Source organism: Sitophilus oryzae, unplaced genomic scaffold (assembly GCF_002938485.1).
Source record: "Sitophilus oryzae breed Bouriz unplaced genomic scaffold, Soryzae_2.0 scaffold_732_pilon_pilon, whole genome shotgun sequence".
NCBI classification, from domain to species: Eukaryota; Metazoa; Arthropoda; class Insecta; order Coleoptera; family Curculionidae; genus Sitophilus; species Sitophilus oryzae.
The window spans coordinates 692,130-705,126 of record NW_022147343.1 but is presented as its reverse complement, the minus strand read 5'-3'; the positions used below and the strand labels follow the sequence as shown (position 1 = coordinate 705,126).

Sequence of the window (12,997 nt, the reverse complement as noted above, 5' to 3'; positions counted from 1 at the left end):
ATTTTTGTGCCAAAAGATCAACAGAAACTGTTTATTATCATTTTTTCAAAGAAAAATTTATGATTAATTTAAAAAAACAAAAAGTTCCCAAATTTATCATTTCAGTCAAATAACTATCTACTCAACATGTTTAATTTTTGTCAATAATGGATATAGCGTCAATAATAGATTTCCATAACGGTATGGAAATTTAGAAAAGTATAAACGGGATTAACCCTTTTAGAACAAGCAAAATTTGTTATAAAGAATGCATTTTTTCAAAATGTCAATAATAAAAGAATGTTTTTTTTTACTCTTGTAAAGACAATCCGAGGACATACTGTATACTCTCTGTATTTTGTGTTCTTTAATGCAATTACTTTTGTGTATACTCTTGTATAATTTGGTTTTTATTTTAAACTTTTTCCTAAACTCATAAAATATTACTGGTAATTTTAAAAATTTTCCACAGACACAATTTTATTATTAATTATAGATATTTTTAATAAAACTAAAAATTTTAGTTTTCAAGCACTTCTTGTGTAATTATATAGATTGTTGTTAGATTTGTATCTAATAAGTGATAATGATTTAAACACTCAAAATTAGTATATATTTTAAAAATAATTGTTGTTGGTACTCAAGTTGTTGAAATATTGTTCTCTTTAAAATAACTATTATGTACAGGGGTACATAATAGTTATTTTACAATTCTCAAATTTGACAAGTTGGCAAAGTTGTGTAATTTATGGTTTCCTAAAAGCCAGTGGTTGCTTACGGATTTGGGACACTGTGCTTAGGTACTTTGATAAAGAGAGGCAGAGATAAAAACGCAATCAAATAACGTACTAGACACAAGTATTCCAAAGTCTCATGTTTGAATCATCCTGTATAATGAATTCGTGGTTACGTTGTTTTATATTTCTCAATAGTTTTAACTTAGAATCTCTAGAATAGTTTTTTGTTCAGTGCCATATGGTTATCTCTATCATATACATGGTGCTTCAAAAACCATGTGCCATCTCTCATGGGGAAATTCCTCACGTAAAAATAAGATTTATTTTCATATCAACATAGGTCCGATTCTGCTTTGTTTCGTAGCTACAGGGTGTTACAGTCTTAATAATTTTCTTCCAAGCACTTTTAGCGTTTCGAATGAAACTTTGAGGGTAAAAGTTACTATAAATGCGACATATTTTAAATCCAAAAAAGTGTCGACATATTCTCCAGTGACGTGCATATGGGTTATCACTGGAATTTTTTTTTAAAAAAAGAATGTACGCCACTGACTTTTTTTCTTTTGTTAGCGAAATAGTGTAAACCTTCTTTATGCCTCCTTTATGAGATAAAAGTAATTTTATTAATTTGCCTTGATCCAAATCTAATAGCAACTTTAAAAAAAATAATATCATTAACTTTTAAAAGTTTTAAATAGGCACTCATTGATTCTTCATCAAAAAATATGAAAAAAAGTTCCTATAAATATGGGTATGGAAATGCATAGTTTTAGAGTTACAGGACGTTAAAGCTTTTTAAAATTAGATTTTTTGTAATTATCTTAAATATCACTATTTTTTCTATTTGAAATTGCTGTAGGTTGGACTAATAATAATAATAAATAAAAAAGTAAAATATATAATTTATCAGTTTGTTTTTTAATTTTAGTTTTATTAATTGTGATTAATAAAATTTTGTTTATCTGATCAAGGAGGTCGAATTCGACAAAATATCAAGAGATAACTTTTAATTGGCATTAGACGGCCTATACAATTTTGATATAATAAGAAAAAAATCAGTGGCGCACATATTTTTTTTAAATATTCCAGTGATAACCCATATGCACGTCCCTGATGAATTTATCGACACTTTTTTAGTATTGAAATACGTAACTTTTTCCCTCAAAATTTCAATCTAATCACTAAAAGTCCTTGGAAGAAAATTATAATAAATCGAAAAAATATTAAGACTAACACCCTGTTGCTACAAAACAAAGCTGAATCGGACCTATGTTGATATGAAAAACAAATCTTATTTTTACGTGAGGTATCTCCCCACGAAAGATGGCACATGTTTTTTGAAACACCCTGTATATTGAATATTCTAAGCTCTTCAATTTGTTGATCCTCTTCCCATTAAAAAAATCAAAACCCCCTCCACCAAAATAATCTTCCCCAAGCCTCCCCCACCGTGGCTTACCCGCACTCGTCCTCGACTTGTTCCTGGGCTTGTTGGGCGACTGGTGACCCTGGCCACCCATTTTACCCTGTGGCGAGTAGCCGCCCGCGGCCGCTGCGTGAATACCGTGGCCATACGGTGTGGGGGCGGCGCTGTTGCCGCCACCCCCCGAGCCGTACGAGCTTTCAAAGTTACCATTAAACATGCCACCACCGCTCGTCCCGTCGTATTCACTACCTTCGCGTTGTTTGGCGCTGCCACTGTTGTTGGTACCGCCGCCGCCGATGAGGGCGCCGTTGGGCTTGACGTCGAGGGCGCAGCTCTGGGGGTTGTCGTGCATGAAGGCGCCCATCGCGGCCGCCACCGCGCTCTGGTACTCGGAGCCGGCGCCGCCGGGGGCCACCTGGAAGCGGCAGAAATACTGCGTTACTTATAATGGGTAGGGTTCGGAATGGATGGACAGACAGGGTGAGTCAAGAACATACCAAGTTTTCATTCTCTACATTAGTGATGAACGATACACCAGAAACTGTAATTTAATCACTGATATCAAAGAATCAGTCACGTAACTAGCTGTTATCATAAATAGTGAACGCTGACTTACTGCTCACTGCAAATCTTTACGACAAATTATCTGAACCTGAACATTATCGAACCGTAAAGGAAAACAGCGAGATATAGACAGATATTTTGTTTAAATATACAGGGTTCTTCACCACATACGACAAGGAGTATTGTAGCTAAACGATTAGATTTTTACAAATTGTAAGTTTTGGGTTCGTTGAAGGACTATTAGAGCTACAATTTAAAAATAATTTTACAAGATACAGAGTGTTCCAAATAAGTAAACAATATTATAGTTGTATTTTTTTAAATGGAACTCCCTGTATATTATTCTATTTTTCTATTCTACGACTGAAATAAAGGTACATTTGATTAAGGTTTATCGCACTTAAACCTTACCGTTTTTGAAATATTTCCAATTTTTTTTGCGAAAAAAATTGGAAATATTTCAAATTTTGGGAAACAAATTTGGGAAATTGCAGTAAAAAATGTAAGGCTTTATTTCTCCAAGGGTATTAAAGGTTTTAATACTCAGTGTTTACTGACGATTATTAATTGCTCAGGTAATATGTTGCTATAATAAAAATTATACTACCTTATACAGAGCGTTCAAAAAATTATATTAAATAATTACTAGCTTTCAATGCCAATAACTTGTTTAATTTAAATGGAACACCCTGGAGACGCACAATTTAATTGTTTATAAAATTGTATTATACCATTTTTTATCTATTTCTTGAAGTTTTCGTAGAAAATGCCTTTTCTTATTATTTAGACCTCATTTATCATTATATCCATAGAATATTGACATTTACTATCCGATATTGGTATAGCTTAGTATAATAGAAAAATGTAAGGATATAGAATTAGTTTCGAAAAATATAATTATATACCGGTTTGTTCCATTTAAAATAACAAAGATGTTACCAGTTGTAGTATGAAGCGGCAACACTGCAATGCTAAAAATAATTTGGACAGATGAGGCAGGTGCCTTTGTGCAAAAATCCAAATTTTCAAAAAAAAATCTTATCACCGGTTCTCCATAAACGTTGCCATGCCAGTGAGTCACCTTGTAGACGGTGAAATTATTTACTTAAAAGTCTTATTAATTTAAATTCTCCAAAATGTTCCCCTATTTTTAAAATGAAAAAAAAGGAAATGTCAAGAAAATTGTGAACGTTTTTTGAGCCGTTAAATCAAAATATTGCAACTTGGCATATGTATAAATTAAAAGTATTACAGGTACATAGAAATATTTTAAAATTAACGGCCTCAATTTTAGTTTCAAATGTAGGCATGGAACAGATTGAAATTCGTGTTCATCACATCACATTTTTAAGTCACTGATATAGAAAATGGCGGTCAGGTAGCTATGTGATTTAAGGAACATGGTATCCCTCATCGTTATTCTATGCTATTATTACACTATAGCTTAAACACCATTCGCTTTTTATAAAGAGTATATTTATTACAAACAACTCGATTGGCAAAGTTACCTTGACTATTTTTAAGCTTCTTGACTCACCCTGTAAACGAATTTGAACGTTTGAATTATTTAGTTAGAATTTTTAAATATACTCAGTGAACATATAGAAATTAGAGTGAATTTATACAATTTTTTATGAAAATTTATTTTATTTTTATTTTTTTTTTGTTACCTAAATATTTTTGGCGCCCAACGTGAGGACAAAAACACCCAAGTGAAAAAAAAGTACGACAAATGTGAAAAATGGCAGTCGAGCATTTCATTCTAATTTACTAAAAGGGTATAAGAAGAGCTTGGTATCAGATAGAGAACTAATGCAACCATATATACCAAAATAATTTTTTGTTGCAAATAAAGATATTATTATTTTCAAAGCGTTACAACTTTCTTACAAGATTTTCAAAAATACATAACAGTACGTCATATAGTCTAAATTTAACGCCCTAAAAACAATAGGCTTTAAAAAATTTGGTTTAAAAAACTAAGGTATTAACATAGATCACAACATTTAGCAAAATATAATCAGGTCAAAATAATAATTAATAACCACTGTCTTAAAGGGCATAATTATACCCTTAATAATACCCTTTTCATCACTGAGTATATTCTAAAAGGCAGCAATATCTTGAAACTTACTGAGTCCGGCGTAGAGTCCTTCGGTGGTGTGGGTGGGAAGGAAAAAATGTTATGAGGTTGTCCGGGAGCCGTGTTGGGACTCTGGCTTTTATCCGGGTCACCCGCGCCACCTCCAAATGGCACCCAAGGTCCCGAATGAGCCAAGGGCTTCGCCGAAGCCTCGGAGAGCCACGGGTGCAACGGGGGATGGAAGTGGGGCCTACAGACTTGGCTCGAAGACATCCTCGATGCTGGAATAGAAAGAAAAGAAAGAATTACAACTGGGCATTTAGAAAATATAGCAAATCAACATAACATTTAATAACAAAGTATGAAACGCGTTTCTATGTTAATATCATTTCGTTTTCATTCCCTTATAGATACTCAGTTATTCATACTCAGATATTCATTTTTATTAACGTCATATTTTTTGCTGTTATTAAATTTTAATCACATATTCGCTAGGAAATGAGACCTCTATTACTCCGCCTATTGTACTTAATACTTTTATTCCTGTTGTTCTGAGTATTAATTTTGTATTCGATGTTTCTTTGCATAGGGAAGAACTGGTATTAACTAATAAACTATTATATATATATATATATATATATATATATATATATATATATATATATATATATATATATATATATATATATATATATATATATATATATATATATATATATATATATATATATATATATATATATATATATATATATATATCGGTCTAGAACTGCGACGTTGTCCGATGCCTAACTACTTCCACGTCTTCTGATCGTTCCATTGTCCCTCGTTTAGGTTTCTGGCACTCATTGCTCTTGTGACACCCTCCTTCCAAGTCTTCTTAGGTCTTCCACGTTTTCTTCGATGTTGGGGTATCCATTGCATAATTTGTTTTGGAAGTCGGGTGTTATCCATCCTCTGGACATGTCCGTACCACATAAGTTGTTGACGTTCGATGTCGGTTGCCAAAGATCCCTCTATTCCTATTCTCTGTCGGATTTCTTCGTTTCGGACTCTATCTCTTCGGGAAATTCCTAAGGTTCTTCTATAGGCATCCATTTCTACCGCTTTCAGTTTTCTTCGGTTGGCTTCCGTTATTCGCCAAGTCTCTGCGCCATATAGTAGACTGCTCTTTACCAGGGTCTCGTATATATTGATCTTCCGTTTTTTCCCTATTTCATTACTCCAAAATACTCCATTCAGACAGCCAATTGTTCTTCTAGCTTGTGATATTCGTTTTTTAATTTCTTTGTCATCTTTAGCTGTTGTATCGAATATCACTCCTAGGTAGGTGTAGTCATTGCATGCTCTATCTCTTCATTTTCTAGATGTACGCTAGATAATTCTGCACCAATAGGTAGATATTTAGTTTTCCGTGTGTTTATTTCCAAACCCCATAGTTGATATTCCTCTTGTAGTTTTCTTGTCATGTACTCTAAATCATCTTTATCGTTGGCCATAATAACTTGATCATCTGCAAACTGCACAAAGGTAACTGCAGGGTATATAGACAGGTATCTCCCAGATTAATGCCCATTCCATTACATTTTCTCTTCCATTGTCTCAAGGCCTTTGCTACATATATTTTAAATAATGTGGGAGAAACACAGCATCCTTGTCGTAGACCTTTATTGACAAAGAATTTTTCAGATAATGTGTTGCCTATTTTGATTTGTGATGTTGAATCTTCGTACAAGTTTTTCAGAGCTCTAATTAAGGTGTAGTTAATGTTGGTGTCCTGTAGTACTTTGAATAGTCTGTTAACTGGAACGGTATCATATGCTTTGTGAAGGTCAATAAACATGAGGTGTGTCTCCTGATCAATACTACTTTTTTTCTCTATTAGTTGTTTCAGACAGAAAATATTATCGGTACAGGTTCTCCCAGTCCGAAACCCAGATTGTTCCTCCTCTTCTTGTTGTTGGTATTCCTGTTCTATTAAATCTCTAAGGATTCGTCCGTATAATCGACTTAGGGTACTTGTTACTGATATACCTCTATAGTTGGAGCACACTTGTTTATTTCCCTTTTTGTGGATTGAGGATATATAGGCGATTTTCCACTCTTTTGGTATTGGGGCGCCGTTTAAGAATCTATTTATACACCAGGTTAAATAGTTTTTCTGTTCCACATTTCAACAATTCACCTGGAATATTCTCCGGTCCCGGGGCTCTGTTATTTTTCAGTGCTGCCACTGCCTTTTTCATTTGCGGTATGTCGATGTTAATAACTTCTCCGGAAATATTTATTTCTGTGGGTGATATTGTGGCGTATTCCTACCTATTTTCTGTTAGGAGATCTTCATAGTATTTCTTTCATTTGTTCATTGGTATTAATTGTAGCTTGGCCGTTTGTTTTTCTGAGGTTTTGACTTTGTTTATGAACTTCCATGACTCGGCACACTTTCTTCCTCCCAAATAGGTATTTATTTCTTGACATTTCTTATCCCATATTTCTCGTTTTGCAGTTCTTATTTTTTGTCTTGTTGTTCTTTTAACTTCTAGATATGTGTCTCTATCTTGTTGTTGTTGTTTGTTACTAATAAACTGCATATTTAAAATAATTTATTGAAATTCTATGAATACATGATATATTTCATCTCTTTTTATGTTTTCAAAAGTTCATTTTTTAGAGTGGAAGTTTTAAAGGAAAAATCGTTTAATATTTTTACGAATTCGATACTCGGTTCACCATACTTTATTGTGGGTGCGATTCCTCGCGCTGGTTCTTCGTCACCACGTGCCTTTACGGCTGATAATCGCGAGGCGGTACCCGTGGCACCGCATTTTTTATGGTCGTACCATAGACCGTCCGAAGATATAACGCTATCAGTTTACCGGGCTCGAAAACAAAACGGATCTTGTTTCACGATTTTTTATACTATTTCACTGCGACCTTTTCAGATATTTGTAGTCCTCTCATATTTAGATTATACATTCTCCAGTCATATATTTTTCAAAAAATTTAATAACTTCGAGTTTGAACATTCCATATAGTAGTTGTCACCATTTCTTGAGTTATAACTCATCAATCCAGGTTCCAAATGGAGTCTTCCAGGTTGTTTCTTCCTTCTTCGAGGAGTTCTGCTTTTGCATTGCTGATGCATGGCACCCAGAGTAGGAAAACTTTAGTTTCTTAGCTCTATTTAGTTCTGCAAATGATTTAATCTCCCCTTATTCTCCATCTCAACCAATCCACCCTCAGGCTTCTAACTCCCCGCAAACCCCCTATTAAATAATAAATATCCCATTAACGCACACGACTACCAACATTAATCAAGGTTGGCGCTCTCCCATAGCTCCCTCCTGCAGTTTTCATAAATTATTTTCACACGCCGCTCGCTAGGGTGCGCTGGTCGCTGCTCGTTATTTAAACGAATTTACCGGGCGACCCAATCGATTTTTAGGACTCGATTTCCTATTGGTCACAAGGATAAATCTATTTTTTTATCATAGAAATAAAGGGATCAGTCAATATCCTCGTGTTTTTAGATTATACAGCAAGACATTTATGTAACTTCTCTGGATGTAGGTTATATCAAAATAAAAACACTAAATCACCACAATACACCAAAACACTTTTACTTTTACACTGATGTAGTTTACACTATGCAGTGTAAAAGTAAAAGTGTTTTGGTGTATTGTGGTGATTTAGTGTTTTTATTTTGCTGTGTAACACCAAAGGTTCCAACCCTCAACTGTAATGTAGGTTATATGCTAATTATATTACAATCATTCAATGGCTAAAGAATACAAGGACATCAAAACTCCCATATACGGGCTCTAGCAGAATTTGTGATATTAGACGCCATTTTTTTGGTTGGAGTCATCAGCTGGTCATCAGCGACAATTTTAGCGATTTTTATTAGTTTGTGTGTAGTGAACTTTGTATAAACTTTATTACAATGGTGATTAGTTGTTTAGCTTTAAAGTGAATAAATGCCTTTATTGTCAAAAAATTTTTCAATTTGTAGACAAAGGTAAATTAACAAACAAAGTAAAAAAACAAGGTACACAAACAAATAAACAAAAGATAATACAAAACATTATACAAATAATATTGTCAGTCTTATTGTTAAAATAAACATTTATAAATGTTTATAATGTCAAAGAACAAAAAAATAAAAATAATATTCAAAAATATTTAGCTAGTTTATAGTAAAATATCAATGACCTCTAAATAAATTCATTTCGATATCATTAGTAAATATAGCAATAGCAAACATTAGACCAGTGTTTACAAGATCAAATTTGATTTTCAAAATATAATTCATTACGGCGTAGAAAGCCTTGTCTAGTAAATAAGAGTTCAATGCTTTGCGAAATGAAAAAAATGATGTTATGGATTTGATTTCAAATGGCAGGTGATTGTGCATTTTTTTCGAGTTGTATAATATTGAACTTTTAACTAACTCTGAGCGTGGGGTAGGTAGATAAAGATCTTGCTCCGCGTTCCTGAGTGGATAAGTGTGAGATGGCCTTTCTTGAGAAGCTGATACATGTTTACGTATTAGGCAAACGGATTCAAATATAAATAAGGAAGGAAGAGTCAATATTTTTAATTCTCTAAAAAAGCCCCGGCAATGAGTTCTGCTGTTTAGTCCCAGTGAATATCGAACAGCTCTCTTCTGGAGCTTGAAAATGCGGTCAAATTGAGCCGCACAACACGTACCCCAGAATGGAAGGGCATACCTGAGGTGCGACTCAAAAAGTGCATAATAAACAGTTCTAGCCACTGACAAGTTAAGCTCCTTAGAAACAGACCTTAATGCAAAACAGGCAGAGCTCAATTTTTTCGACAAAGCTTCGATATGTATGTCCCATTTCAGAGAATTGTCCACAACAAGCCCTAAGAATTTTACGGATTTTACGACGTCAATGGTGGTGTTGTCAAGTACAAAAGGCTGCAACGAGTTTTTATACGACAAAGCCTTAGTTTTAGAAATGTTGAGACTCAGGAGGTTCGAATCGCACCAAGATTTAATGGTGATTAAGTCATTTGATATAATCCTATGAAGTGCCGTGATGTCCTTGTTGCTCCAAGTGAAGCTAGTGTCGTCCGCAAAAAGACATATTTTGCCACTGATGTTTATGTTAGCAATGTCGTTAATAAAAAGAAGAAACAAAATAGGGCTTAGTACTGAGCCTTGTGGTACTCCACATTCTATTGGCTTGCTAGAAGACAACGTGGTATTCACCCTTACAAGTTGACTTCTGTTGCTCAGATACGACTTAAACCGATACGACTTAAACAAAAAAAGTGAAAAAGCGATATGGAAGTGCCAGAAGTTATAGGAATATTAAAATAACTTTTTTTCGTTGCACATCATAATACGACCACCAGCAAACTCCATAAGACGACGCATGGTGTCATTGATGACGTGCAACGAAAGTTGTGGTAAATAAACAATCCACTCCATTTTTTAGCGTTTTCCTAGTTTTCTTATTGTTGAATTTGATATTTATTTTTCTGATATTACATGTATTTGATATGTGCTACACGTCACTAATTTTGTACCTTTTGTTAACATTTTAATATTTTTTTCTTAATTAATTAGTATGATACCACGCCTTCCCACGGCATACACCAGTCAAAATATTTATTAAAAATATAAATATCTCTTTAAGCAGCTAAGTTAAAAAAAATATGTGCCACGGCACTGTTTGGTGGTATGGTGTAGTTAGACAATAAAAAATGTTATAACTAACTTATGAACCTCAATAAATCAGGGCGGTGGGGGGTGGTTTCAATTATACTTAAAAATTTACGATCACTCACAATGCCTAAAAATACAATTAAAATTAATCGAATAGTCTAGCAACAGCTTCCGGTAATCAGGTGTATCCATAACATAGGCTAATGTCACTTACTAGAGACAGATACGACACTAAAAAGAACAAATAAATTCGTCATTTAGAGCCATCTGGTGGTCCGGAAGAAACTAATGGAGAGTTTTGGCATAACATATATTTAGCGGTTCTTTATTTATTTACGCTAACCACAACTGTAAGGTTATTCAAGCACAAAATTATTCTTCATTAATGTTCGTCTTCATTAATGGACATTAATTTTATATATTAAAATACTTCAACAAAAGCAAATGATATAGAAAACTGCATTTTTTTCTGTTAGTACTTGTCTTTCAGAAGATGCCGTTAAGACATCCTGTAGACAGCCAAAACGTTCGGATTACAATGTTCAAAATAGATCGTGACCACATATTATTGGCTTTGTTATATGAATAAGCACAATTTATGAAAAGTAATAGCAGAAGTACTACTCATCATCAGCTTCTTATGATACGGGGCTATAACCGCTCGGAACATAAATGAATTTTGTGTTGGTTAGATGTGTTTATTCACAGACAATTTAACCTCTAAAAATAAGATATATTTTTATATCAACATTATTTTATCCTGGACTTAAAGGCCCTGTATATTACTTTTTTATAGTCCAAAGTATTGAGTGTAAAGGAGCAAACACTGAAGAGACTAAAGTATTCGAAGAGTTTATTTTTAAAATGACGATTAGATTTTGGAACTGGTAAAATCATGACCGACTTGATAAATTGTGACTTACAGATTAATGTTACTAAGATGATTCTTTTATAATTTTATAAGAATATTCAGTAACAAATTTGAAAACTTATTAAATGTTCCAGATGATCAGATGGACCTCCTACATGATAGTAGAGTGTCGTTTCCACCAAACAAACTCTGTTTACAAAAATAGAGACAAAACACAGAAATCCTTTGATCTTATATATATATATATATATATATATATATATATATTATATATATATTATATATATATATATATATATATATATATATATATATATATATATATATATATATAGTATATATATATATATATATATATACAGTATGTCCCCGGATTGTCTTCACAAGAGAAACAACTTTTTTTATATTGACATTTTGAGAAAAGTGGCATTCTTCATAAAAAATTTTTGCTGGTTCTAAAATGGTTAATACCATTTATACTTTTCCAAATTTCTATACTGTTTTAGAGAAAATTAAAGTTCTAAAAATCAATAGGCCTTTCTATGGCATCTAATATAATTTCGCATTCATTCTTTGATAGATTATTATTTATAGAATTTCAATTATTAACGTCATATTTTTTGGTGTTTTAAGATGTTAAAGAAGCACAAAATTTATTTAGTTTAACGCTACGGCAAAGGTGAAAATAGTTATCGGAAAATGTGATACATTAGTTAGCTACAGCAAAAAATATGAAGTTAATCAAAATTATTAATAAACATCTATCAAAGAATGAAATCGAAATTATATTATCATAGAAACGTCCTTTTGGTTTTTAGGAAAACATTTAACTATATTTTCATGTTTTTATTAATTTTATCTAAAACGGTATGGAAATTTTGTAAACTATATCGTTATTGGTATATTGGTAAACTAATTTTTTGTATAATTTAATGCTAATATTATCAGATACAATACAAAAAATAGAAATAATCGTATATACCTAACTAGCTTTTATGGTAAGGTTTCGTTCGTATCGCAGCCAATTTTAACAAGGCCCTTATATCTGATGGTACCAAACAACATCCATTACACGGCATATGCACCGCGGAACCACCATAGAAAGTACCGCCTTCTACGCGGGCCAATTAAACTCTTCGTTTGTTTTGAAAGTCTGTCAAAATTTACATAATAAATCTGCGCAGTCATCGGAGAAGATTAGACGAAAAAAAAGGGAACAGGCGGACAAGGAACGAGTGTGATGGGTTCGAAAGAAATTTATGATCTCGTTGCGCGGATGTGGACAGTCGGTAGAAGTTTACGCTCTGTTAAGTACCGACACGAGTACCCGAATTTGTTGACGGTTTGTTATGATACCAGGCGGTGGTTATAATACCCCGGAAAGTAAACAATACTGATTAGAATATCCAGAAACTTAAATAATAATATTAAAGTTGTTCGAACCAAAGACATCTAAATAAAGGGAGACAAAACAATTTACATCTTATCGCGATCACGAACCGTGTTCCGCAAAAATCGATGATGACAGATTTACGCGGTATATGTGATAGAATACGGCTCGAGTTCCAAATGTTATTATTGTCATTAATTTTTTTTGGGTCCCTATAGAAACGTTAAACTAAATATTTGTATAGGTCTTGAA

The 12,997-nt window shown here is 33.1% G+C and overlaps 1 protein-coding gene across 1 annotated transcript in view; it reads right to left on the bottom strand.

The window, feature by feature from the left end:
- The window catches only part of LOC115888342 (GATA-binding factor C-like), an 81,096-nt gene that overhangs the window by 26,982 nt on the left and 41,117 nt on the right, over positions 1–12,997 (bottom strand). The window contains exons 3-4 of the mRNA XM_030908047.1: positions 4,841–5,070; positions 2,176–2,557 (exon numbers count right to left, since the gene is read on the bottom strand). Of these exons, the coding sequence (XP_030763907.1) occupies positions 2,176–2,557; positions 4,841–5,070 (612 nt within the window). The remainder of the gene's footprint in view (positions 1–2,175; positions 2,558–4,840; positions 5,071–12,997) is intronic.